Source organism: Aulonocara sp. 'chitande type north' Nkhata Bay, linkage group LG4 (assembly GCF_057382095.1).
Source record: "Aulonocara sp. 'chitande type north' Nkhata Bay isolate Kocher_YH1m ecotype deep benthic linkage group LG4, A_spYH_male_GT1.1, whole genome shotgun sequence".
In the NCBI taxonomy this organism is placed as follows: Eukaryota; Metazoa; Chordata; class Actinopteri; order Cichliformes; family Cichlidae; genus Aulonocara; species Aulonocara sp. 'chitande type north' Nkhata Bay.
The window spans coordinates 31,612,543-31,632,615 of NC_141347.1; the positions used below are offsets into that span (position 1 = coordinate 31,612,543).

The 20,073-nt window shown below is 39.8% G+C and overlaps 1 protein-coding gene across 3 annotated transcripts in view; it reads right to left on the reverse strand.

Annotated features, from left to right (window-relative positions):
* asic2 (acid-sensing (proton-gated) ion channel 2) overlaps positions 1–20,073 on the reverse strand; it is a 410,825-nt gene that overhangs the window by 111,097 nt on the left and 279,655 nt on the right. Inside the window, exon 1 of one of the 3 annotated variants that reach the window (XM_086289916.1) lies at positions 18,271–20,001. The exons of the other annotated variants lie outside the window; for them this stretch is intronic. Within the exon in view, the coding sequence (XP_086146042.1) occupies positions 18,271–18,963 (693 nt within the window). The 5' untranslated portion in view covers positions 18,964–20,001. Of the gene's footprint in view, positions 1–18,270; positions 20,002–20,073 lie in introns of those variants that run through there. 3 annotated transcript variants of the gene reach the window in all.

Here is a 20,073-nt window from a genome sequence, read left to right on the forward strand (position 1 = left end):
TCTTACAACTTAGACCCCATTTCTGCACTTATTTGTGAAATTGTCCTTACCAGTAAGTCTCAGTGAGACTTACTGGTTGGATTGATTTTGTTGGTGACATGGAGGGGTAACTAACCTCTGAAGTTCTAATTAATCTAAGAACCTCTAGTAGCAAAGTCTTTTATTTTCGTACAGAAAAAACCAAAAGCAGTGCTGAACGGTTCCCACTAACTTTCTGTATATCCAATGCCTAATATAACTTGCACCTCTTTTTGCCATAGTTTTTGGGCATAGGCATGAAAGCTCTATTTAAAATCATATCAGTGAGTCACACTCTTGCTCTAGGTGACATGTTCCTTCGTCACAATGAACACAAACACTGCAGTTTATTTTGAGTCCCTCTCTCATAGATATTGTTGCTAAAAAGAAACTTACCCAATGTGCATTTTCACTCTTATTTCCAACTGCAGTCATTTCTATTTGGAAGCTTAGCTTGGTTCTCGTGCCAAGTGTTGCAAAAGTCTTAAGACACCGCTCATTTCTTTATATATTGCTTCGAACTACCCAGACTTTGTTATTTTTTTTTAAAGTAGTTTTTAAACAGATGTTCTCAGGGCTTTCTGAAGATCTTTAAAAGTTTTTCTTTGGACATCAGATGAATGAGCCCCCCCCCTTCTTAGTCACTTAACACTGAACAATTGAAACATAAAAAAGGCATAAAAGTCAAAGGATGAACCAGCGTTGATACAGGGTACAATTTTAAATCGTGACACAAGGGGAAATTTCCTTGATACAAGGTTCAATTTTAAACCCCGATACATGTCGTGATCATTCAGTTTAATCCACTTACTGCCATCATCAGAAACAAGGGGAAAAGGCTTAGGTTTTCCTAAATTACACAAAACTTTAATGAAAATCATCTGTGACAGGTATTATAATTGATCAATCCAAATTTTGATTTTCTTGGGCATTTTTTTTATTCAACGTGTCATCAACATGTCAAGGTTCAAGGTTCTTTATTATTTGTCACATGCATAGTTATACAAGTATAACACACAGTGAAATGTAGCCTGACACGCTCCTCGACATGTGCAAAAATGGGGGGGGGGGGGGGGGGGGGGGGGGGGGTGTAGAGGAAGAACATTATATATATACATATAGTATATACACTGGGTGAATGTGCAGTAGTAGCAGCAAGCAGGTGAATTCTGTACATTAATATGAATAGACATCTGACTATTTTACAGGATAGACAATATAAACATGTTTAAAATTAAAGGAATTGAAATGTACATTGTGCCTTGGTTTAGTGTCTGGAAGAGAGTCCTGTCTCAGTCAATTATAGATGATGTGAGAGGGCAGGTGTGTGTGTTTAGGGCACGGATGGCTTGGGGATAGAAGCTCCTCTTGAGTCTCCCTGTCCTTGCCCGGAAGATGCGGAACCTTCTACCAGATTGCAGAAGTTGGAACAGTTTGTTGCCAGGATGGGACGGGTCCTTCAGTATCTGCGCTGCTCTAGTCCGGCATCTCCTGGTGTAGGTGTCCTGAAGCGGGGGGAGAGCAATCCTGCAGCAGCGTTCTGCTGTACGGATCACTCTCTGGAGAGCTTTTTGGTCCTTCACACAGCTGTTCCCAAACCACGATGTCATGTTCTGTGTGAGGATGCTCTCCACAGCGCCTGTATAGAAAATCCTGAGGATCTTTGGAGAGACCCTGAACTTCCTCAGTTGTCGTAGGTGATACAGGCGCTGCCTAGCCTTTTTGGTCTGGACCTGAATGTGGGCAGCCCATGTCAGGTCTGAGGAGATGTGAACACCAAGATACTTGAAGGACTGCACCCTCTCCACTGGAGCTCCATTGATGATGATGGGCTTGTAGTCTCTGTGCTGACCCCTTCTGAAGTCCACCACCAGCTCCTTGGTCTTGCTGACGTTCAGCTGGAGGTGGTTGTCCTGGCACCACGATGCCAGATTCTTCACTTCATCCATGTAGGCCGCCTCATCGTTGTTGGAGATGGCACCCAACACCACTGTGTCGTCAGCAAACTTCACAATGGTGTTGGAGCCATGGGTGGCCACACAGTCTGAAGTGTAGAGGGAGTAGAGCAGTGGAGAGGAGGACTGTAAAGAGGTACAACCCTGAATGTCTTCAGCCAGCTATAAAACATATCGGAGGTTCTGTCATGGATCGGAGCTGCATTTCAAACAGTGGTACTGGAAAGCTGGGAATCTTTTCCTGAAACCTCCTTAAAGGAATTAGAGGAAACATTACCTAAGAAAGTTCAGGCTGCATTGAATAACAGTGGTAAAAAAAAAAAAAGCTAATAAACTGGCTACAACCAGGTGATTTCAGACACAGCATTGAAAAGAACCATATGAAGGGTTGTCCAAGAGTCAAGTACAGCTTGTGGAGAGCTGCAGAAAAACCTGAATCAGCAGGTACAAAGAAAACAATAACTAATGCACTCCACACTGCATATCATCATATGTCTTTAAAGATATCTTCAAACTTCAAACTCAAAATTTCACACAGTCATCATGATATACTGTGACATTAATTTTTTTCCCCTTCATGCACTTTGAAATTTAAGATATTTCTGTATTCAGGTCTTCAGAGCAGATCCTGGCTTTTATCCAACATCACAGAAAATGATCAGGTTTTGAATTTTTTTTTCCATGAAAATACACTGAAGCCAATTTACTTGAGTCTTTGGGTCGTTGTTCTGCTGCATCACCCAACTTCTGCTAAGCATCAGCTGGCAGAGAGCCTCTGTGATATTATCCGGTAAGATATGCGGATAAACCTGGAAATTATTTTCCTTTCCGTGATGGCATGGTGCCCAGGTCCAGAGGCAGCACTTACAAATCATAACGCTCCCCACGCAATACTTCACCTCTGAGATGATGTTTTCCCGTCAGTACTGTCACAACCTGGTTATGGGTTTAACAAAATCACCAAAGAGCTCATCTCTGTTGTTATGCCATCAGTTCTGCGATGTATAAACTCAACAAAATCATTTCACGCCAGGGTTGTAAACTTTAACAAGGTGCTCCCAGCCTAACAATGATAAAATGTGAAGCTGAGTCATTCAACAGGCCAAAAGAAGGACTACTTTTAGAGTGACAGAAGAAGAAGAGAATCAAGGTGTAAGAATGACTCAGTCAAGGTTGTGACCTAGACCTGAAATGCTGTTGCAAGACCTCAAGAGGGCTGTTATTAAGTGATTGCCCTGCAAACGTCATTGAACATAAGCAACACTGTAAAAATGAGTGGGGCAAACTCCCTCAACAACATTGTGAGAGACTGAAAACAAGTTTAAGTTGGTGCCGATGAAGGTGCTTCTCCAAACTAATGAATTACGGGGCAGTTTTTCAAAGGACTGCATATGGAACGTAGGAGTACTGCTGAACACTTTACACCAGCCATGCTTTTCTTCTGAAGGTTTTAAAATTAATTTCCCTGGTTGATGAATTAAAAGGGCTGACGGCATGAACCAGAGTGGTGGTTTCACAAGCTACCGAATAGATTTTCACATGAACACTATGTAAATTTTCTTTTTGTATAAATGGAATATAAATAATTTATGTTATATAGATTGTTTTTCTTCATAGCTGTAGTTATAATAATATTTAAAGAACTGACATATTTCAAGACACACCTTTTTAAAAGTAGTAAACCTTCGAAAATATTTCCTTACTTTAACTTGCCACTGTAGTTTATATATCTACACACTACGTGAAATGTTTTTTTTGTCTTTTTTTAATTGCTCTGAAAAAATCATTTCGCCATCAAAATCAATAACGATTAAGATTTCTTAATGACTGCGACTCTGTATGATGGTTGAAACACAGCAAAACTTTAAATAGTGAATAACAGAAACGAATACAACCTGAAGGCACACGGAGGGAAAAAGGAAAAAACTTCTGTTTCTTCAGTGAACAGAAAAATAATTATTTCATTCCCATTTAATTTAATTAAAATATATTTATATAGCACCAATTCAGACATAATTTATCTCAGGGCCTCACTGTGAGGCTGAGAACGTACAATAGCATTGAAAGAAAGCATGCAGTTAGTGTAGAGCGAGAGGAACATATCTGAATAGTCTCAGCTGGATTTCACACAACGTTTCTTTTCTCTCTATTATTTCTGTTACAAGGGTTGACATATGGCAATTTCTTATTAATTAAGACGAGTGCAATATTTAATTTGCCACCTACGGTATAGGGTAGATATAAGCAATGGGTAATACTGAAATATTTACATATCTGTATGCAACATATGGGTGAGACTGTAAAGCAATTCATCCTGTTAACTTGGCAGCACATTTTAATTTAATGTAAATGTGTAATGTAATGTAGTGTAATGTAAATAATTTAATGTAAATAAATTTAATTTAATGTAAATAGCTCATTTTATGAGTGTATTCTTGTCTGAAAGAGAGGCACAAACATCTGAGAGATATGTTAAATTATTGACAGAAGTTGAGAATCTCAGACAGGTTTCTCTCTTTGATATTGCTAAGGTTAAATCTGGCACATTGCTGTGTTCTTTGTCTCTTGATGCCTAATCCCTTTCTTAGCGTTTTACCTATTTCCCTCTGACTTACAAAACAACCTCCTCTCCTCTCTGCCTCCCCCAAAACAAAATGGACCCAAGGGACGCCATATCAAAGACTCACAGAAAACCCAAAATGATAAAGCAGAAAGGGAGTCACACGCAGACTCATTTAGCTGACTACAGTCTGGTATTTCTAGGCTGAACATACAAAATGTGCTATTTTTTCAAGCTACTAAAAAGGAGGTGAGAGTCCAAAATTGAACTACTGACATACTGAGGTAAAGTTATAAAATATGGATTAAGCCAGACATCAATAGTATCCAGTTCAACTGACAGGTCAGAAATATAAGAAATGAAGTCTATATGGGAAACGTGGACATGCGCAAGGAAGTGTACGCACAGGGTGTGAGTGAGGGAACGCAACTTTGAGTGCTGGCTAAAGGCGCATCAGTAGAACCAGCTTTCATTAAAGATGCACAGCCTTAAAACAGACTGTCAGGAGAGTAGGCTGGTATCCTTCGTTGATTCTTCCTTCAAAGCATAATCTTGTGAGATTCAAGTGAGAACAAACATCTACTTGCCCTTTTAAGTCTGTTTACATTTGCCTGTGCTGTGGTCCTTCGTTCTCAAACCTGATTTACACAGGTGTCCTCAGAGAAGCCTGATCTACAGCAACATTTGCAGGCTGTAGGAATTTTCAGACACACACACACCTGAGAGTCATCCAAAAAACAACCTCATACTGTTCACTACAGATCATCTAGGCTGAAGCAGCTTGGGAGTAACTGAACAAAGGTACAAGTAATGGAAATGGGAAAAATGGGGGGGGGAGCTCTGACTGAAGTCTAGTTTCTCTCGCCTTAAGATATCTTCCCATTTTAAAATTTGAAGAAGAAAACTAGCAGTGTGCAAAGGAACTGCTAGGTTTTTGTCAGGTATCACCAGAAACCATAAAAAGTCCATCAGCAGGCGCATTTCCTGGATGGAATAGTAACACTGTAGCATTCAAAAACGAGATTTCAAAAAACAATGGGAATAAGAAATGGCTGCTTTTGTCCTGAACATAAATGAGGTGGGCTGACACCAGAATCTTTATGATACATGAGTCTCTGATCAAATCAGACAATATTGTTATGCATATCCAGCATCTGCATATAAGGGAATGCAGCATGATAAGAAGGGATGCAGCTAGGTGGGACTAAATATGTCTAACATGGCTGAATCTGCTTTTTTCCCCCTCTCCCAGAGCCAAGGAACTTTTATCTTCTAATGCCAAGACACATTTTGACCCAAGCCAGCTGATTTAAATCTAAAAAAAACACAAACCATATAATGGAAGAAAGCAAGTCTTAAAAGAAGGTCAAAATGATGTACTCTATGGTCATTCTGTATGTCATGATAACTCCCTTAGGGGACTGCAGAGCCCTGAATCTAATATTCAGAACGTGAAATCTGGAATGTACTGTATGTGGGATGTAATAAGTTGGAAATATGTTCTTGGCCTGTTTCCAGCGTGTTAGAAATTATATATATTTTGTGCAGTGCCAAATTAATTCCTGTATATGTGCCTCTTAATACTTAATTAGGCTTTTAGGGTAGACTGTGAATTCAAAAAGAGAGAAGGTGTGAAGTTTAGAGTGCCGCTGTGAGGAAGAAAACATGCAGCTACGCCATTCTCTTCACACTCTAATAGCATCTTATGTGTGTGTGCATGAGTGTGTTTTTGGCTGCATGGGTTGACTGCTGCCCTGTCATATGATAAGAGACTCCTATGAGGAGAACCACACAGAGCCACTATCACATGCTGGGAAGCCCATATTAGTGTCAGTGCCGTGCCTGCTGCTGAATGATCCACCCCGTCTGTGCGTGATTTTGTTTTCTTCAAGCACTAACCGGTTGTTTATATGATTGATTCTAACACACGGGCTGTTACTGCTGTACTTTGTTTTAACAGAAGCAAAGGATCAGAAAGAACTGCAATCTGATTAAATTCTTGCATAGACAAGCAGAAGTAGATGGCTTGTAATGATAGATGTAGCGATACCGAATGACAGCAACATCAGGAAGAAGGAACACTAGAAGCCAGAGAAGTACCAAGGGCACAGAGAAGAGCTCAAGATGTGAAGGGTGAAGGTAACAGTGGTCCCAGTGGTAATCGGAGCAATAGGTGCGGTGATTCCCATTCACCAAGCTAGGTGAATGGCTCCAGCAGATCCCAGGAATGACATCCGAGATCTCTTTCCAGAAGAGCGCAGTCCCCTCAAGCTCCCCGGGTAAAGGACCCAAGCTTGAACTGCCCACTGGGGCGAGAGGAGAATTTATATATATATATATATATATATATATATGTGTGTGTGTGTGTGTATAAAACTACCCACTCTTGTTCTTATAAACTGTGACTCAAACAAATGCTACTACAACAATTACCACTCCCGATACAATGAAAATGTGAATCAGTTGTTGCATTATGAGCTGTGTTGGCAATTTGTTTATTCCTTGTTCTGATGTAAATGACGCAGAGTCAAATTAATTCACTTGGGTAATTCTCTTTGTCAGGGAAATGGAAAAAATGTTGGGTTGGTTTCATATAATCTTATAGTAATAATTTTTTTGACTTGTAAAAAGTGTTTGCATAAACTTACAAGTTGGAATATTGTTTTTGAATTTCTCTGCAAGGTATTTTGATCATTAAACGACTAACTCTGTAATCACACTTCAGAGCTTTTGATAAGCCCTCCTGTTGTGGCATAATTAGACATTTTAAGTTCACCTGTCTCAAAACCCATAAACACATCTAATTATGCTGAGAAAATCTAATGAGTTTATGGAATGTTTTAGTGTAAGTGGCACTTTACAAAAGCTTGAGTACTATCAACATAAATTGTAATGTAATGTAATGTAATCAAAAGCATGCTGAGCACAGTCCAAAAAGAAAATGCCTGTGATGTGATGTAGAGATGATGTCGGTGTGTTTCACAGGGGGGGACTTTGGAAAACTGAACTGTCTCTATACTTCTGAAATGCATTTAATATTCTTCTTACATTTTGTGCTCTGAAATTAAAATATACAGAAGTGCAATGTAATGCAATCTGATAAAACATCCCTGCAATAACATCTTACCTTTGCAAAGCTTAGAACATTTAGTGATTGTTGACTTTCTGTCACAGAGTTGTTGATGCAACTGTAGGGTAATCTCTGAGACAATGTTACCAGTGTAGTCTTTGCTTGTGTTGTACTACACAAAATGCTGGATCTCATATAATGTCCATTAGCACTGAGCTATTTGGCCATTTTGTATGTGCACAACACGGAGATGGTGCTGCAGGTGGGAAAAGAAACACCTTTGGGCAAGGTATTTCTTGCCCAAAGGTGCTCACAATGAATATAGATTTAAATCGTGGGCGTAGTTGTATGCATATCTTTAGAGCAGAATTTGTGTATGTGGGAAATGAGCTAGAAAATGGTGAAATGTTTTAAACTACATACTTTTTAAATACTGCAATCACTGCAATGTGTCATCACTTATGTGCTGTATAAATGTTAAATATACTAAACACATGTTGTGCCTTTAACCTTAACTACATCCCAGCTAGCACTTTAAAATGGAATTCTTATTCACAAAAGCGTGTCAGCACCGAGCACTGAGAGGAAATTTGGGTTTAACGTCTTTCCTGATGACATGTCTCGAAGTGTAGAGCGTCGGGATCAGACCGACCCTGCCATTACTTGATATACCACTGCTTCAGTCACAGCCTCCTAAGAGAAGCTCAACAACGCAAATGTTTTTCTTAGCAGTATTACAAAGAAAGACCATGTAAAGCTCATTTGCTGGAACTCACACCCTTTATAAGGTGTAGTGGAGACTGGACACAGATTCTGCTAATGGTATTCATGGAACAGAACAGTATCCATTAGCTCTCCTTTTCAAACACTAACCTTTTACACAAGTTTTGTGGTTTATGCATTGATGCGACCTTATGAATACTAACCATGTATAATCTTTTCATCTGCATTCAAGGCATGCATTACGCTGGCAGATTAAGGTGACTGTTCGTTGTGCTTGCAGTCAAACAGCTACTGGATGCCGCCTGCATCTAGTGGCATATCAATGACCCGCACTGTGGCCATTCATACACACAGTACTATTACGGTTTTTAATGTGGAACCTGGAAGTTGGAGCTCATGAAACCACTCAGGCCATCTGTTCTGAAGAGGGAAATTGGACTGGGGCTGAGGAGCATGGTTAGCACCAGGCCACCTGTGTTAATGAGATTGCTCTCGTTGGAGCTGAAGCTTCCACCTGACTCCCACTATTGTTTACTTGAAGCCAAATCAATAGCTTATGGTCTTACTTTGTGGAATTCTACCGAAAAGGTCTGTGACAAACGAAAGCAGGAGAGACCGGCATTATTACCTGGATGTGCTTAAAACTCAATCAGGGGCCTCTTCAGGCTCAGTGGAGATTGACGAGGCTTTGTAGGTGGCTTCGCAGGGCCCTCTGCAAATACGCCTCTTCATTGTGTTTATAGGCTCGGTGTGGAAAGTAAAAGAGGAAAGTCAAAAGGTGGTGCAGATCTCAGGTTTTCCCAGACAGACAATAAAATTGCAAATAATTAGAGCTCCAGAATGAAAATGGAAGGTTCAGCTGAAAATAGCCCCAAGACAACTGCAAGTACATCTACTGCCTAAATAAAAAAGTGAAAAAAAAAACCCCTATGATGTTCACAAACTTTCTGTTTCAGCTCAAAAACAATAAAAATAGGAATATTATTTTGCAAAAAGTAGCAGTTTACGCATTCACATAAGAAATAAAATATTCCCAGTTTGATCTTGGGAGTAGACAATTCTCTTTGGGGATGTTTTCAGAAAAGCCATCTAGTGATATGTGCCAGTGAGGGTTCAGGTCCAATCATATCCCAGAATCAGCTTTTCCTGAAGTCATCAATGGCCTAAACAGTGCTGCTTTTGACTCTGCTGATCATGACTTGGGCTTTATGATTCAGTTGGTTTAATAGGTCAGGTTCTTGACTGGCTCTCGTCAAACCTAAAGGGTTGAGGTTTTCATTTTCAATTAGCAGTTGTAGATCTGCACAAATAAAAATTAAATCAGGGATTCCTCAAGTGTCTGTCTTGGTTCATTGCTCTTTAATCTTCGTATGCTTCCAGTTGGTGCTATCATAAAGAATCATAACATAGCCTACCATTCTCTTTCCGCTGGTAGACAGTTGTACCTGTCCTTTTATGACGATCTAACGCCTGCATTGGTGGTATTATTTGCTGAATATCTCAAAGTTTTTAGAACTGAACAGAGGCAAGACAGTGAGCAAGTCAGGAACCTCTACATTATTTTAGACAGTGATCTCAGGTTTGATAATCATATTGATAAAATTAGCAGAAGTGCTTTCTATCAATGAAAAAATATAACAAAACTCAAAAAGACTGAGAAATTGGTCTTGCTTCCATGTCGGGCAGGTCAGATTACTGTAAACATTTATTTGCAGAACTCTCCAGATCATCATTAGGACAGACTCCTTATAAGTATGCAAAAATATTGTGATCCCTTCATTGCCTCCCAGTGCAATACAGATGCTTTAGCTTTAAAATCCTTTTTTGCGTTCACAGAGCTTTTCATGGTTTTGTTCTCCAGTACATATCAGACTTGCTTACTGTTTATAACCCAGTCAGACCTCTCAGGTCATCAGGTGGAGATCCTTTGTTATTAGAATCAGTGTGTGCTGAAGGTGCTTTCAGCTACTGTGGTTCTGTTCTTTGGAGCAAGCTGCCTGTTGACCTGAGATCAATTACATTTGTGCCGACATTCAAAAACAAACTCAAAACCTCTTTGTTCACACAGGCTTACACTCAATAGCTGAGTGTGTATTTTGCCGTTTCACTGCCTTAAGGCATTGTAACCCTACACAGGTTTTGATGCTTTTATTTTTTTGTGTTAAACACATTGAGTTTATGTGTAGTGAAATGTGCCATATAAATAAAATTGGATTGCACTGAGCAAATTAAACATATCTGTCGTTGATGGCCACAGAACATCTTCTACATGTAAGCAAATCAGTATTTTTTTCTTGTTATTAAAAAAACAACTTTTAAGCAATTTACCTTTATATAGATCTAAATTCTGTCTCATTTGTTACACGGTGAGCCTAACGCTACAGACAGTTACACCTTTAATGTCAGCAACATAAACACAGAGATGCAGAAATCTCCAGTGTGAATTCAACTAGCTCAGTAGAAAACAAAGCTGCAAACGTGAGATCACATGTTTTGCCCTTGAGATATTTTTGTCTTGGTTTGTTTGCTTTGTTTTATTCTAATCAATAAAAAAGCAGACAAACACTAACTTTCTCTTGTTAGAAAATCTAGCAAGGATGTCCAGGCAACATTCAACACCTCAAACTCACGATGAGTTAGCATCTCTGACTTCGGTTTGACTTTACATCAACATGAAAATCTAAAATCTAGAAATCTGGATCTAGAAATCTAAACCAATCTAGAAATTACATTAATCACCAGTTTAAAATCAAACAAACACACAGAACTAGCTGTTTTTTTGGATTCCATCTATTTTGTTTAATTTTGTAACTGTCATGTCACCAAACTGATGCAAGCACGGATGCTGCTTACACGTATATGTGCAAAAATCTTTAATGTCATTGTGAGCAGAGAAAACAACAAACATTAGAAAATTAGCATTATAATGAAGCGCGTTTCTGTTAAGGGGTCACATAAGACAAAGACACTAAACAGAGGAGCCGTTAAAGCCATCGTCCATTACACCATGCCTGACCCACAGCACCAATAGAAGATTATTAAATTTGTCATGTGCAACCCTGAGCAGACATCTACTAAACACAATGAGGAGATGAGGCTAATGAAAAATTAAAGTATGCTTAAAAGATTACTGCTAAAATTCACAAGAGACCTTTAGATTTCACTAGAGCAAAGGATTTGTGTTCAAATCTTTTTCTAAAAGGAACCTGGGTTTCCTTATTTTAGTGCAGTTGAATGTCACACTAAACTTAACAACTACCTTCCTGAGCAGATTTACAAAAACAAAAGGATTTAGGGTAAGCTATGTCTATGTTATATTGTGAAGAGGCAAACGTATATAATCAACTTCAAATTTAGGCATCCAGCAAACACAGAATATAGTTGCTTTGTGGTGCTGAGCGGCATGCAGAGGAAGCTGTAAGGTTGCTAAGAATAAACAAAAACAATAGTTGCTGTAAAGCCAAAACAACGAGCTGAAAGACTCTAAACTGTAGATGCAGATTTAAAAGTAGAATATACCAGCTCTAAGAAAAACTTGGATTCATTAATATTTGATACATGTACTGCATAATTCACAATTCAAAAACACGTATGAACCTCCTCAAGTCAAACCCCACAGGCGGGAAGGGCAGTATTAATGTGGCTCTTCAGTTATGAGATTTCTACTGAGATAGAGTTGATACATTACAGTGGGCAGACAGGGAGGTTCACCTTTTTTCATTCCCTACTTGGAGTATGATTAGGTGCTACTCTCCAACTCCAAGCAATGTTTAATTTGTCACTGCAGGTGCAGTTATCTTGTCCTTGATGGAGCTCTTAAATGTATGGTGGAGATGTATATCTGCTCATCACAGGAAGTGGCTCTGTTACCTGGGATTTGATAAGGTATCAGCTACTCCCACTGAGGATGCCGAGAACAGTTTGCTTGGCCTTTGGCACGTTTCTCCAGATCTGTCATCCCCCGCTATTGGGACTAGCTGTGGGGTGGCTGAGAATACATCAGTATTGGAGATGTGGGAGCAATACAGACCACCATAAACCACAGCACGGAGCTAAGAGATTTATTGATTTGCCAGCTTTCTACTAGTTCGCTGTGATGCAGTAGATTTAGCACATGAAATCCTGCTGCTATAAGGGCTGGGCAGAATTATGGGAACCATTTGTATTTGCGACCTGATCAACTAGATGCTTTTTTTTTAATGCCATCACTCACTTCCAACTTCTTGTCATACCTTTTTCCTTCCTCTCCCACTCAAACCAGAGGCTGCCTGGCAGTTCAAAGGTTCCTCTGTACTCTGTAATAACCAACACATATTAAAACTGCATTTCCCACTTCTTACTAAGACAGTTTTTACACACAAAGAAAAGAGCTCTCTCATGTTTATTTAACCACAAGTCTATGTACGTGTACTTCCTATGTCTTGTTTAATCTAGCTGTTGCATCTTTTTTGGTCTTAGAGCGACGCTGCTTTAAATACAGTGATAATGAATAGGCCTCAGGGAGTCTTTGCTGACTTGTAGCAGCAGGCTAATGAGATTAGCAAAACCACTGAGGCCCGTTAACGCCATGAGGCCCACTTTAAGGTACAACAAGATGAAAAAGAAAACAGGACTGGAGCATCAATGTGATCTGCAGAGAAACTTATCATTAGCTGGCGTAGTATCCATGTAATAACTAAATAAGGAAACTTACATGGTGAAAAATATGCGCTAATTCTCGCTTGGTTGGGGATCAAACTGTGCTAGCGCTGCATCAACCTAGCTCCTTATGGTTTCTGCCTTTTGGATTTACTGGTATGGAGATAGATTGCACAGATTGAGTCTTTATGTTTGGACGTTTGTATGTTGTGAAAGCAAGAAAATCATTCAGGACAGAACTGCTGCTTGAACAGTTCACATCCTGAATGGATTCAGTATCAAAAGTTTTGCATTGTTATATTGCAGCCAACCAACTGAATGCTTCTCCTTGACATCGATAGCAGCAACGAGCCCTTTCTACTGCTGCAAATATTTCAAATATCTGAATTTAAACCAGAAAGAATATATATTTGTCTTTACTGCAATCATCAGCATTCTTAAAAAAAATTAATGGATGGCTTGGGGCATGGTTCTGATTGCACACTTAACTTGCATGGCAGCACTCTGATGTGCTTTGTCCTGTTTCTGACAAAGGACAAAAAGACAGAGTAAACACAAAGTTCAGCATGACAAATAAGTAAAACTAATGAAAACTAGTTTGACTGAAATGCACACACACAGAAACAACGAGATGTGTGCGATTAGTCAGCTGGATGATTAATACAATTGGCTACAGCAATTATTCAAACTTTATTAATGCACAACTTAACCCTCCTCTCGTGTTAGGGTCGGCACCGACCCATTTTAAATTTCAAATGCATAAAAAAATCACATACATTTGTTTATTGTATCAAGGCTTTTTGACTTTGTCAGGAACCTCTATTTCTACAAAATAAAATAAAAAAAATTATTTTCACTAAATTATAAAATGCCCTAGTTGAAATTATGACCTTTGTGTTGTTAGGGTCGGTTTCGACCCAGGTATAATATTATGAGTATAAAGCAATAATTAAAGCCAAAACTGAAATCATAAGTGCACTGTCAGCTAAAACACTTACAGCAAGCGCCTCTCCTAATCATATGAGCTTTAGGGGATTCTTATTTTGCATGTTTTTTGCAGTATACCTGCACAAAAACAAAACAAAATAAACACGGGCATGTGAGGTGAATTCACTATTTGAGTGGCCATTTGACTTCCAGAGTGCACATTTACAATTTGCAGCATACAAAAAATGAGAAGAAGATTCACAGTGAGCTAAGTTCTGGATCATATTTTTGGTGAAAATGAAGGAGAGGACACAGAGCAGCATAGCAATTCAGATGGGCAGGTTTCTAAGGAGGAAGACAATGTGGACTATCATCCAGAAGACACAGACACATCTGATCAGAGGTGGAGGTCGCTGGTGCTGAAGCTACTCCTGCTGAAAGATTCAAGTCCAAAAATGGTAAGATCTTTTGGAGCTCAGTACCTCATGATGTACATGGCAGGGCAGCTGCTGCAAATGTCATCAAAATGACCCCTGGAATCACAAGGTTTGCTCTGACCAAAGTCAGTGACATCAAGAGATGTTTTGAGATATTTATGCCATTGTCACTAGAAAGAATCATCATTACTATGATAAACCTTGAAGGAAAAAAAGTCAATGGCGACATGATGAGGAATACCTGGATGCTTTCATTGTTCTTGCTGGAGTGTACAGATGCTGCAATGAGGCCACTGATCGTCTATGGGATGCATCGACAGGCAGAAACATTTTCTGGGCAACGATGTCACTTCACACATTTGATATCATTTTGATTCAAGAGTCCTCAGATTTGACAACAGAGAGACCAGACCGAGGTCTGACAAGCTTGCTCCCATCAGGGATGTCTGGGAGAGATGGGTGCAGCTTCTTCCACTGATGTTCATCCCAGGGCCAGTGACAGTGGATGAATGTCTTGTCCACTTTTTGAGGAAAATGCCCCTTCCGGCAATATATACCCAGTAAGCAAGGGAAAAACGGCAGAAAAATCTGGGAAGCCTGTGATGCAAAAACCAACTATGCCTGGAATGTACAGATTTTCACAGTCAAAGCTGCGAGTGGCACCCCTGAGAAGAAACAATGAAAATGTGTGGTCCTCCATATGACCACTGGACTGCAGGATCACAATATCAGCTGTGATATTTTATTTTATTTTATTTTTTACCAGATATGACCTTGGACAAGAACTTCACAAAGGAAACTGAGGTGAAGCTGTATCATTGGGAAGTGATAAAAAGCCCACAATTACCCACGGCTATAACCAAAACAAAGGAGGAGAGGACTTTTTCTTTTTTTCAGTTTATATTAAAGGTCTACTGCTGAAAAAAAAAAAAAACTTTTTTTGTCTTTTCTTGATGTAAATGTCTATGGGTCGAAATTGACCCGTAACACCATCGATGTCATTTTAGTTATTAATCTTAAAATGAAAAAAATCAATAAAACAGATTTATTTAAGAGATGTGTCCTATACCCCTCAGTAATACTCAGGTAACACAGAAACCTTTTATTTATTAATATGATTCTCTTGAGGTTAATTTTACAATTTTTTTTTAATTGAAATCGAGGGGTATAGTGACAAAAAAAAGACCCAGAGGCCCACACCAAAAGTATTAAAACCAACATTTTCATGGATAAGGAAGCCTAACAAGGTAACCAAGAGATGAGAAACAAATTGGATGATAACTTATTGTTTTTAGTATATTTTATAGCTGATTTAATTCACGGGTCAAAACCGACCCGCTAACATAAGAGATGATAACAGAAAGCTAACACGAGAGGAAGGTTAAGTTCACTCTTTGGTCTAAGATGCTATGCAGCCACTCATCACTAGTTGGAGCTACAGCTATTTCACATGGCAGCACTGCTCTCCGTCCTTCTTTGTCCTGGAAGTTCTAAAATACACCAGGGTGGAAAATAAGAGATGAAACCATCGTGTGTCTGTAGATAGAAAATGGGTGTATGTCTACTAAAATGGCATGTAAGTGCATTCAAAATGTGATTTGATTCTTGTAAAACGCTTTCCTGCTCTACCTGAGGACTGAAATCGCTTTATATTTTGAGTGTCATTCACCGATTCACACACATTCATTTGAGCACTTTTTATAATATTCACCCTTGCCCAAGTTGCTCATATTGGAGAGCAACTTGAGATACTTTTTTCTTAAGGACACTGTGGCATGCATACTGGAATGGGCAGAGACTGACCCATTAATGTTTCAATTGGAAGATGACCTGCTCTACCTCCTGAGCTACAGCCACCTCTGGTTATTGGTTATTTAAGAATGCAACTAATGGTTTCAGACGGCTCTTCAATCTCTGATATTGTTTTATCATTTAACACACTCCTTGAACATCCCTAAAATCTATTTTCCCCTTAACCCTAAGTTTTTTTTTTTATAATCTGTGCTTTACTGTAAGGAGGTTTCGAAGCAATGCAATTATGCTGCTTTGTTTCTCAGCTTTTGTTTCTAAGGCTGCATGGCAAGCCATGTAAGAGCTTAAACACTAAAAGACTGAACTTGTATTAGACAACAAGAACAACTAAAAAGCTATTCATCTCTGAATCTCATTACTGAAGTGATAATGATGATGGTCTGCTCAGTTCTATTCAAAAGCATAAAGAGAGAAAACCACAGTTAGCTATAGTTTTCTTGTTAAACACAACAACTGTAATTCACTGGGATTTTTAGTGTAATTGTGAGTATACCACCTGAAATGTCCTGCCAGTCTGACAGTATTGATGAAGAAGGAAAAAACAAAACTAGCAACACATCATGCCACGATCTAAAGAAACAGCTTTAGACAACAAACTTATTGATATCTATCAATCTGTAAAGGGATACTAAGCCTTTGGGACTGCAGCGAACCAATATCCACAAATGAAGAAAACTTGGAATACTGGTAAACCTTCATAGGATTGGCCACAGTGTTTTGAGTCCATGCTAGATACCATGTTAATTAACTAGTTATTAGGTTTAGGTTCAGGAGGGCAATCACTTTTTCACACAGGGGCAGACAGGTATAGGTTGAATTTAACTGAACTGAATCTCTAAAAATTTCATGTTGAACCTGTGGTAAAATGTTCTCCATTAGAAGAATCAGCATTAAAGTAAATTAAAATAAACTGTTGTAAAGAAAGCATTACCTGACATTAACCTGAAACCTGAAGCCTAGACTACCCACAATGACACTTGACAATCAACTGTTCAGCCAGAGCACTAATGCAGCACTAGTAGCAGAAGTAAATGAAAAGTCTTTGGTAACATAGATCTGCTAAATTTACTTCTTGTCAGATTTGTTGTCTTCATTCAAAACCAAAATGATAGCAATTAAGACAGTAACGCTAGCTTCTTCTAAAAGAAGGAATCTATGTCAACACATGGCAAATGACTAATATTCCACCTGCTATATGTACTCCTCAAGACCTCAAATTAGACTTTGAATAAATCCGTGGAGTTCTAACTGTTTTCTTCAGCTTCACATTCAGTACACACCATGTGCTGTATGTGATGTTTTGTCTTGGTTCCTTTTTTATTGCAGTAAAAGCAGACAAAGCCACTAATGATGTCAAAAAATAAATACTAAAAGTCTAAACTAAAACCTAAAAAGTAAAATCCAAATATATTTAATTGTCACCAGTCGAAAAAAACAACTATAATTACGCTCACTATGGATTTGTTTAGATTTGTGTGCATTTCATACAGATACTTAATCCTTTCTCCTTCTGTTTCCAACACTGAGTACATAGTAGAAAAGGGAAAAAAAGTTTAAAACACAGCTTGAGCTTCAACATTTCCACAGAGAAAACATCTGCCATGGTTCAAACATGGCAAGGGAGCCCACGAGAGAGTGTGGGCACAGAAATCCACCAAACTCACATCCGCAGAGAAAAAGAAGATGAGTGATCAGACACAGAGGCAGTAAACTAACCTGGGGCAGTACTGTTAAAGAACATTTTTGATATGTAGGGGTCGTTTAATAGCCATTCTTGCCCACGAGCCGATAATTAGCCCATTTCATCTGTGTTAATGTATGATAATGGCTACTGTCATGCAACTTCCGAAACAAATCTTCTGAAAATGCATAAACTCATATCCCTTGGTTATTTTCTTGGCCAAGAGGTCTGGTGGTGATTTAATAAATGCAGAAAATGATGTTCAAACATTTCTATGATGACCAACAAAGTTTTAACAGCCAGTTATGCGTAAAACAGATTTTACAGTCTTGTGTATTCAGGCTGACTACCGCAAAAGACGAGTTGCTTCAGCATGATGCAAATATTATTTTAACTTTTATACTGCAGTTTACTGCTTTCAGAAAGAAAAACACAAGAAGCCGACTTACAGAAGAGAAGTTATGAGCTCCACATGGCTCTCCTCTATATTTGCAGGACAGAAGCATGTCATCCAGTTGGTGGCTCAGTCTGTCCATAAACTCCAGGTTGGTCCCTTCAAAGTTTCTGGGTGGGAGAAAGAGCCTGAAGTCTGACAGTTTCTTGAACCAGGTGCGACGGTCCTCCTGAAGCAAGTCCAAAACCATGGGTCTCACTGTCCGGTTAGCAAGCAGCAGGCCCAGCCAGTGGCCAGCAAAGTACAGGTCACTCTTGGTGAGTTTGTAGAGGCGGATAGGGTTATTGTTACAGATAGTGACTGTAGGGAAAGCCAGTTCTTTGGCCCATTCAGTGTGGACTCGCGTGTATGTGGGAAAGGAAAGCCAGTGGAGTAAGCGGTTGGAGGACCAGGATAAAAGCAACCCTACAGAGGTGCAGAGTGCCAGAAGCCAGAAGGCCCTGCGGCCCACAGAGCCACCAGGGACGCAAATATGCCGCAAACCGTGTAGGCGTGTCCTTGACAGCAGAGTGGAAGTGACCTGGGCCAGAGTTGGCTTCGGATGAAGCCGCTGACGGCCTTTTCTGATCATGGCCGGGGATCCCCTCCGGAGACAGCGCCCTTCCAAGGCCATCGCTGTCCACAGTGCTCCTAAAGCTGCGGGAAAGGCTTCATTTCCCAGCCAGGCCTCAAGGGCTGGGGCCCACATGTAGCTCCAGGATAAATCCACTACTGTAATCCACACATGGATATGCGTTGGCCCTAAAAAACACTACAGACCTATAGACTTTGAAGTGCATTGACACTGCATGCACACACACACAAAAAGTGACCTTACGAAAGCTGTGTGTTTTGAAGCTGCCTTTTCTTATTGGTGCAGGAGCTCTGTTGAACTGAGCAGCAGCTACTTGTTGGTCATTTCTCTTGGTCTCTCCATGTGAGAGTGCTCCAATCATCCAGCTCAGCAGGGACAGAAAAAAAAATCAGCTAGGCAAATGTGCTCCAAGCAAGGTGTCTTCTACATGAATGACTCCAGCATCCACGGCAGTTAGGGTGACAGTGAACAAGAGAGGATGAGACAGAGAGAGCGAAGGCAAGAGGAAGAGGGAGGGGAGGAGAGAGGGAGAGAAGAGGACAGAATACAAAATACCACGGGCTTAGTACAGAGGACAAAAAACAAATGAAAGAAGGGAAGGTAATTAAAATAATGAGATGACAGAGGACAGAATTGGTTGGTGTGGTGCAGTCCGCAAGAAGAGCCGTGTTCCAGCGCTGTGCTTTGTCTTCTTTTGGGTTAAGTATGTGTTTTTGAGCTTCACAGCTTTGCAGAAGCATTCATCAGCCAGAGGCAGCAATCACTTCCTTGTCACTATTAAGTATGTGGTTTAATTGAATTCGCAAAAGTCTACGATCCTCATTTTCTGGTCTCACTTTTGGTGCCTTTAGTTCTTTCTGATGTCACTGATCCGCTCCTCGTCTGTCCCTGAACTCTGTTTTAACCGGCGTTATTAGGTCCTGCAGGTAAACACGGGACAGCTTCATCTTGCAGCGGACCTGCTTCTCAGCAGCGCGGCCACAGTTAGAGACGTACCACAACACACTTTCACATGGAGAAGGAGGCACTCATGCACGTACACGGACAAACACTCACAGCGGTTTCCTGCGGGAAACCAGACCAGAGATAATCTGTTCTGTCACACTCACATCTCAACATCTCTCCCCCTTATCTGTCTCCTGTTATTCTTTCTTCTTCTTCTTCCCCCCTAGTTTTTTCTCCCCCACTCACAGACAGGATCTCTAATCTCAATATTCCCCTCAT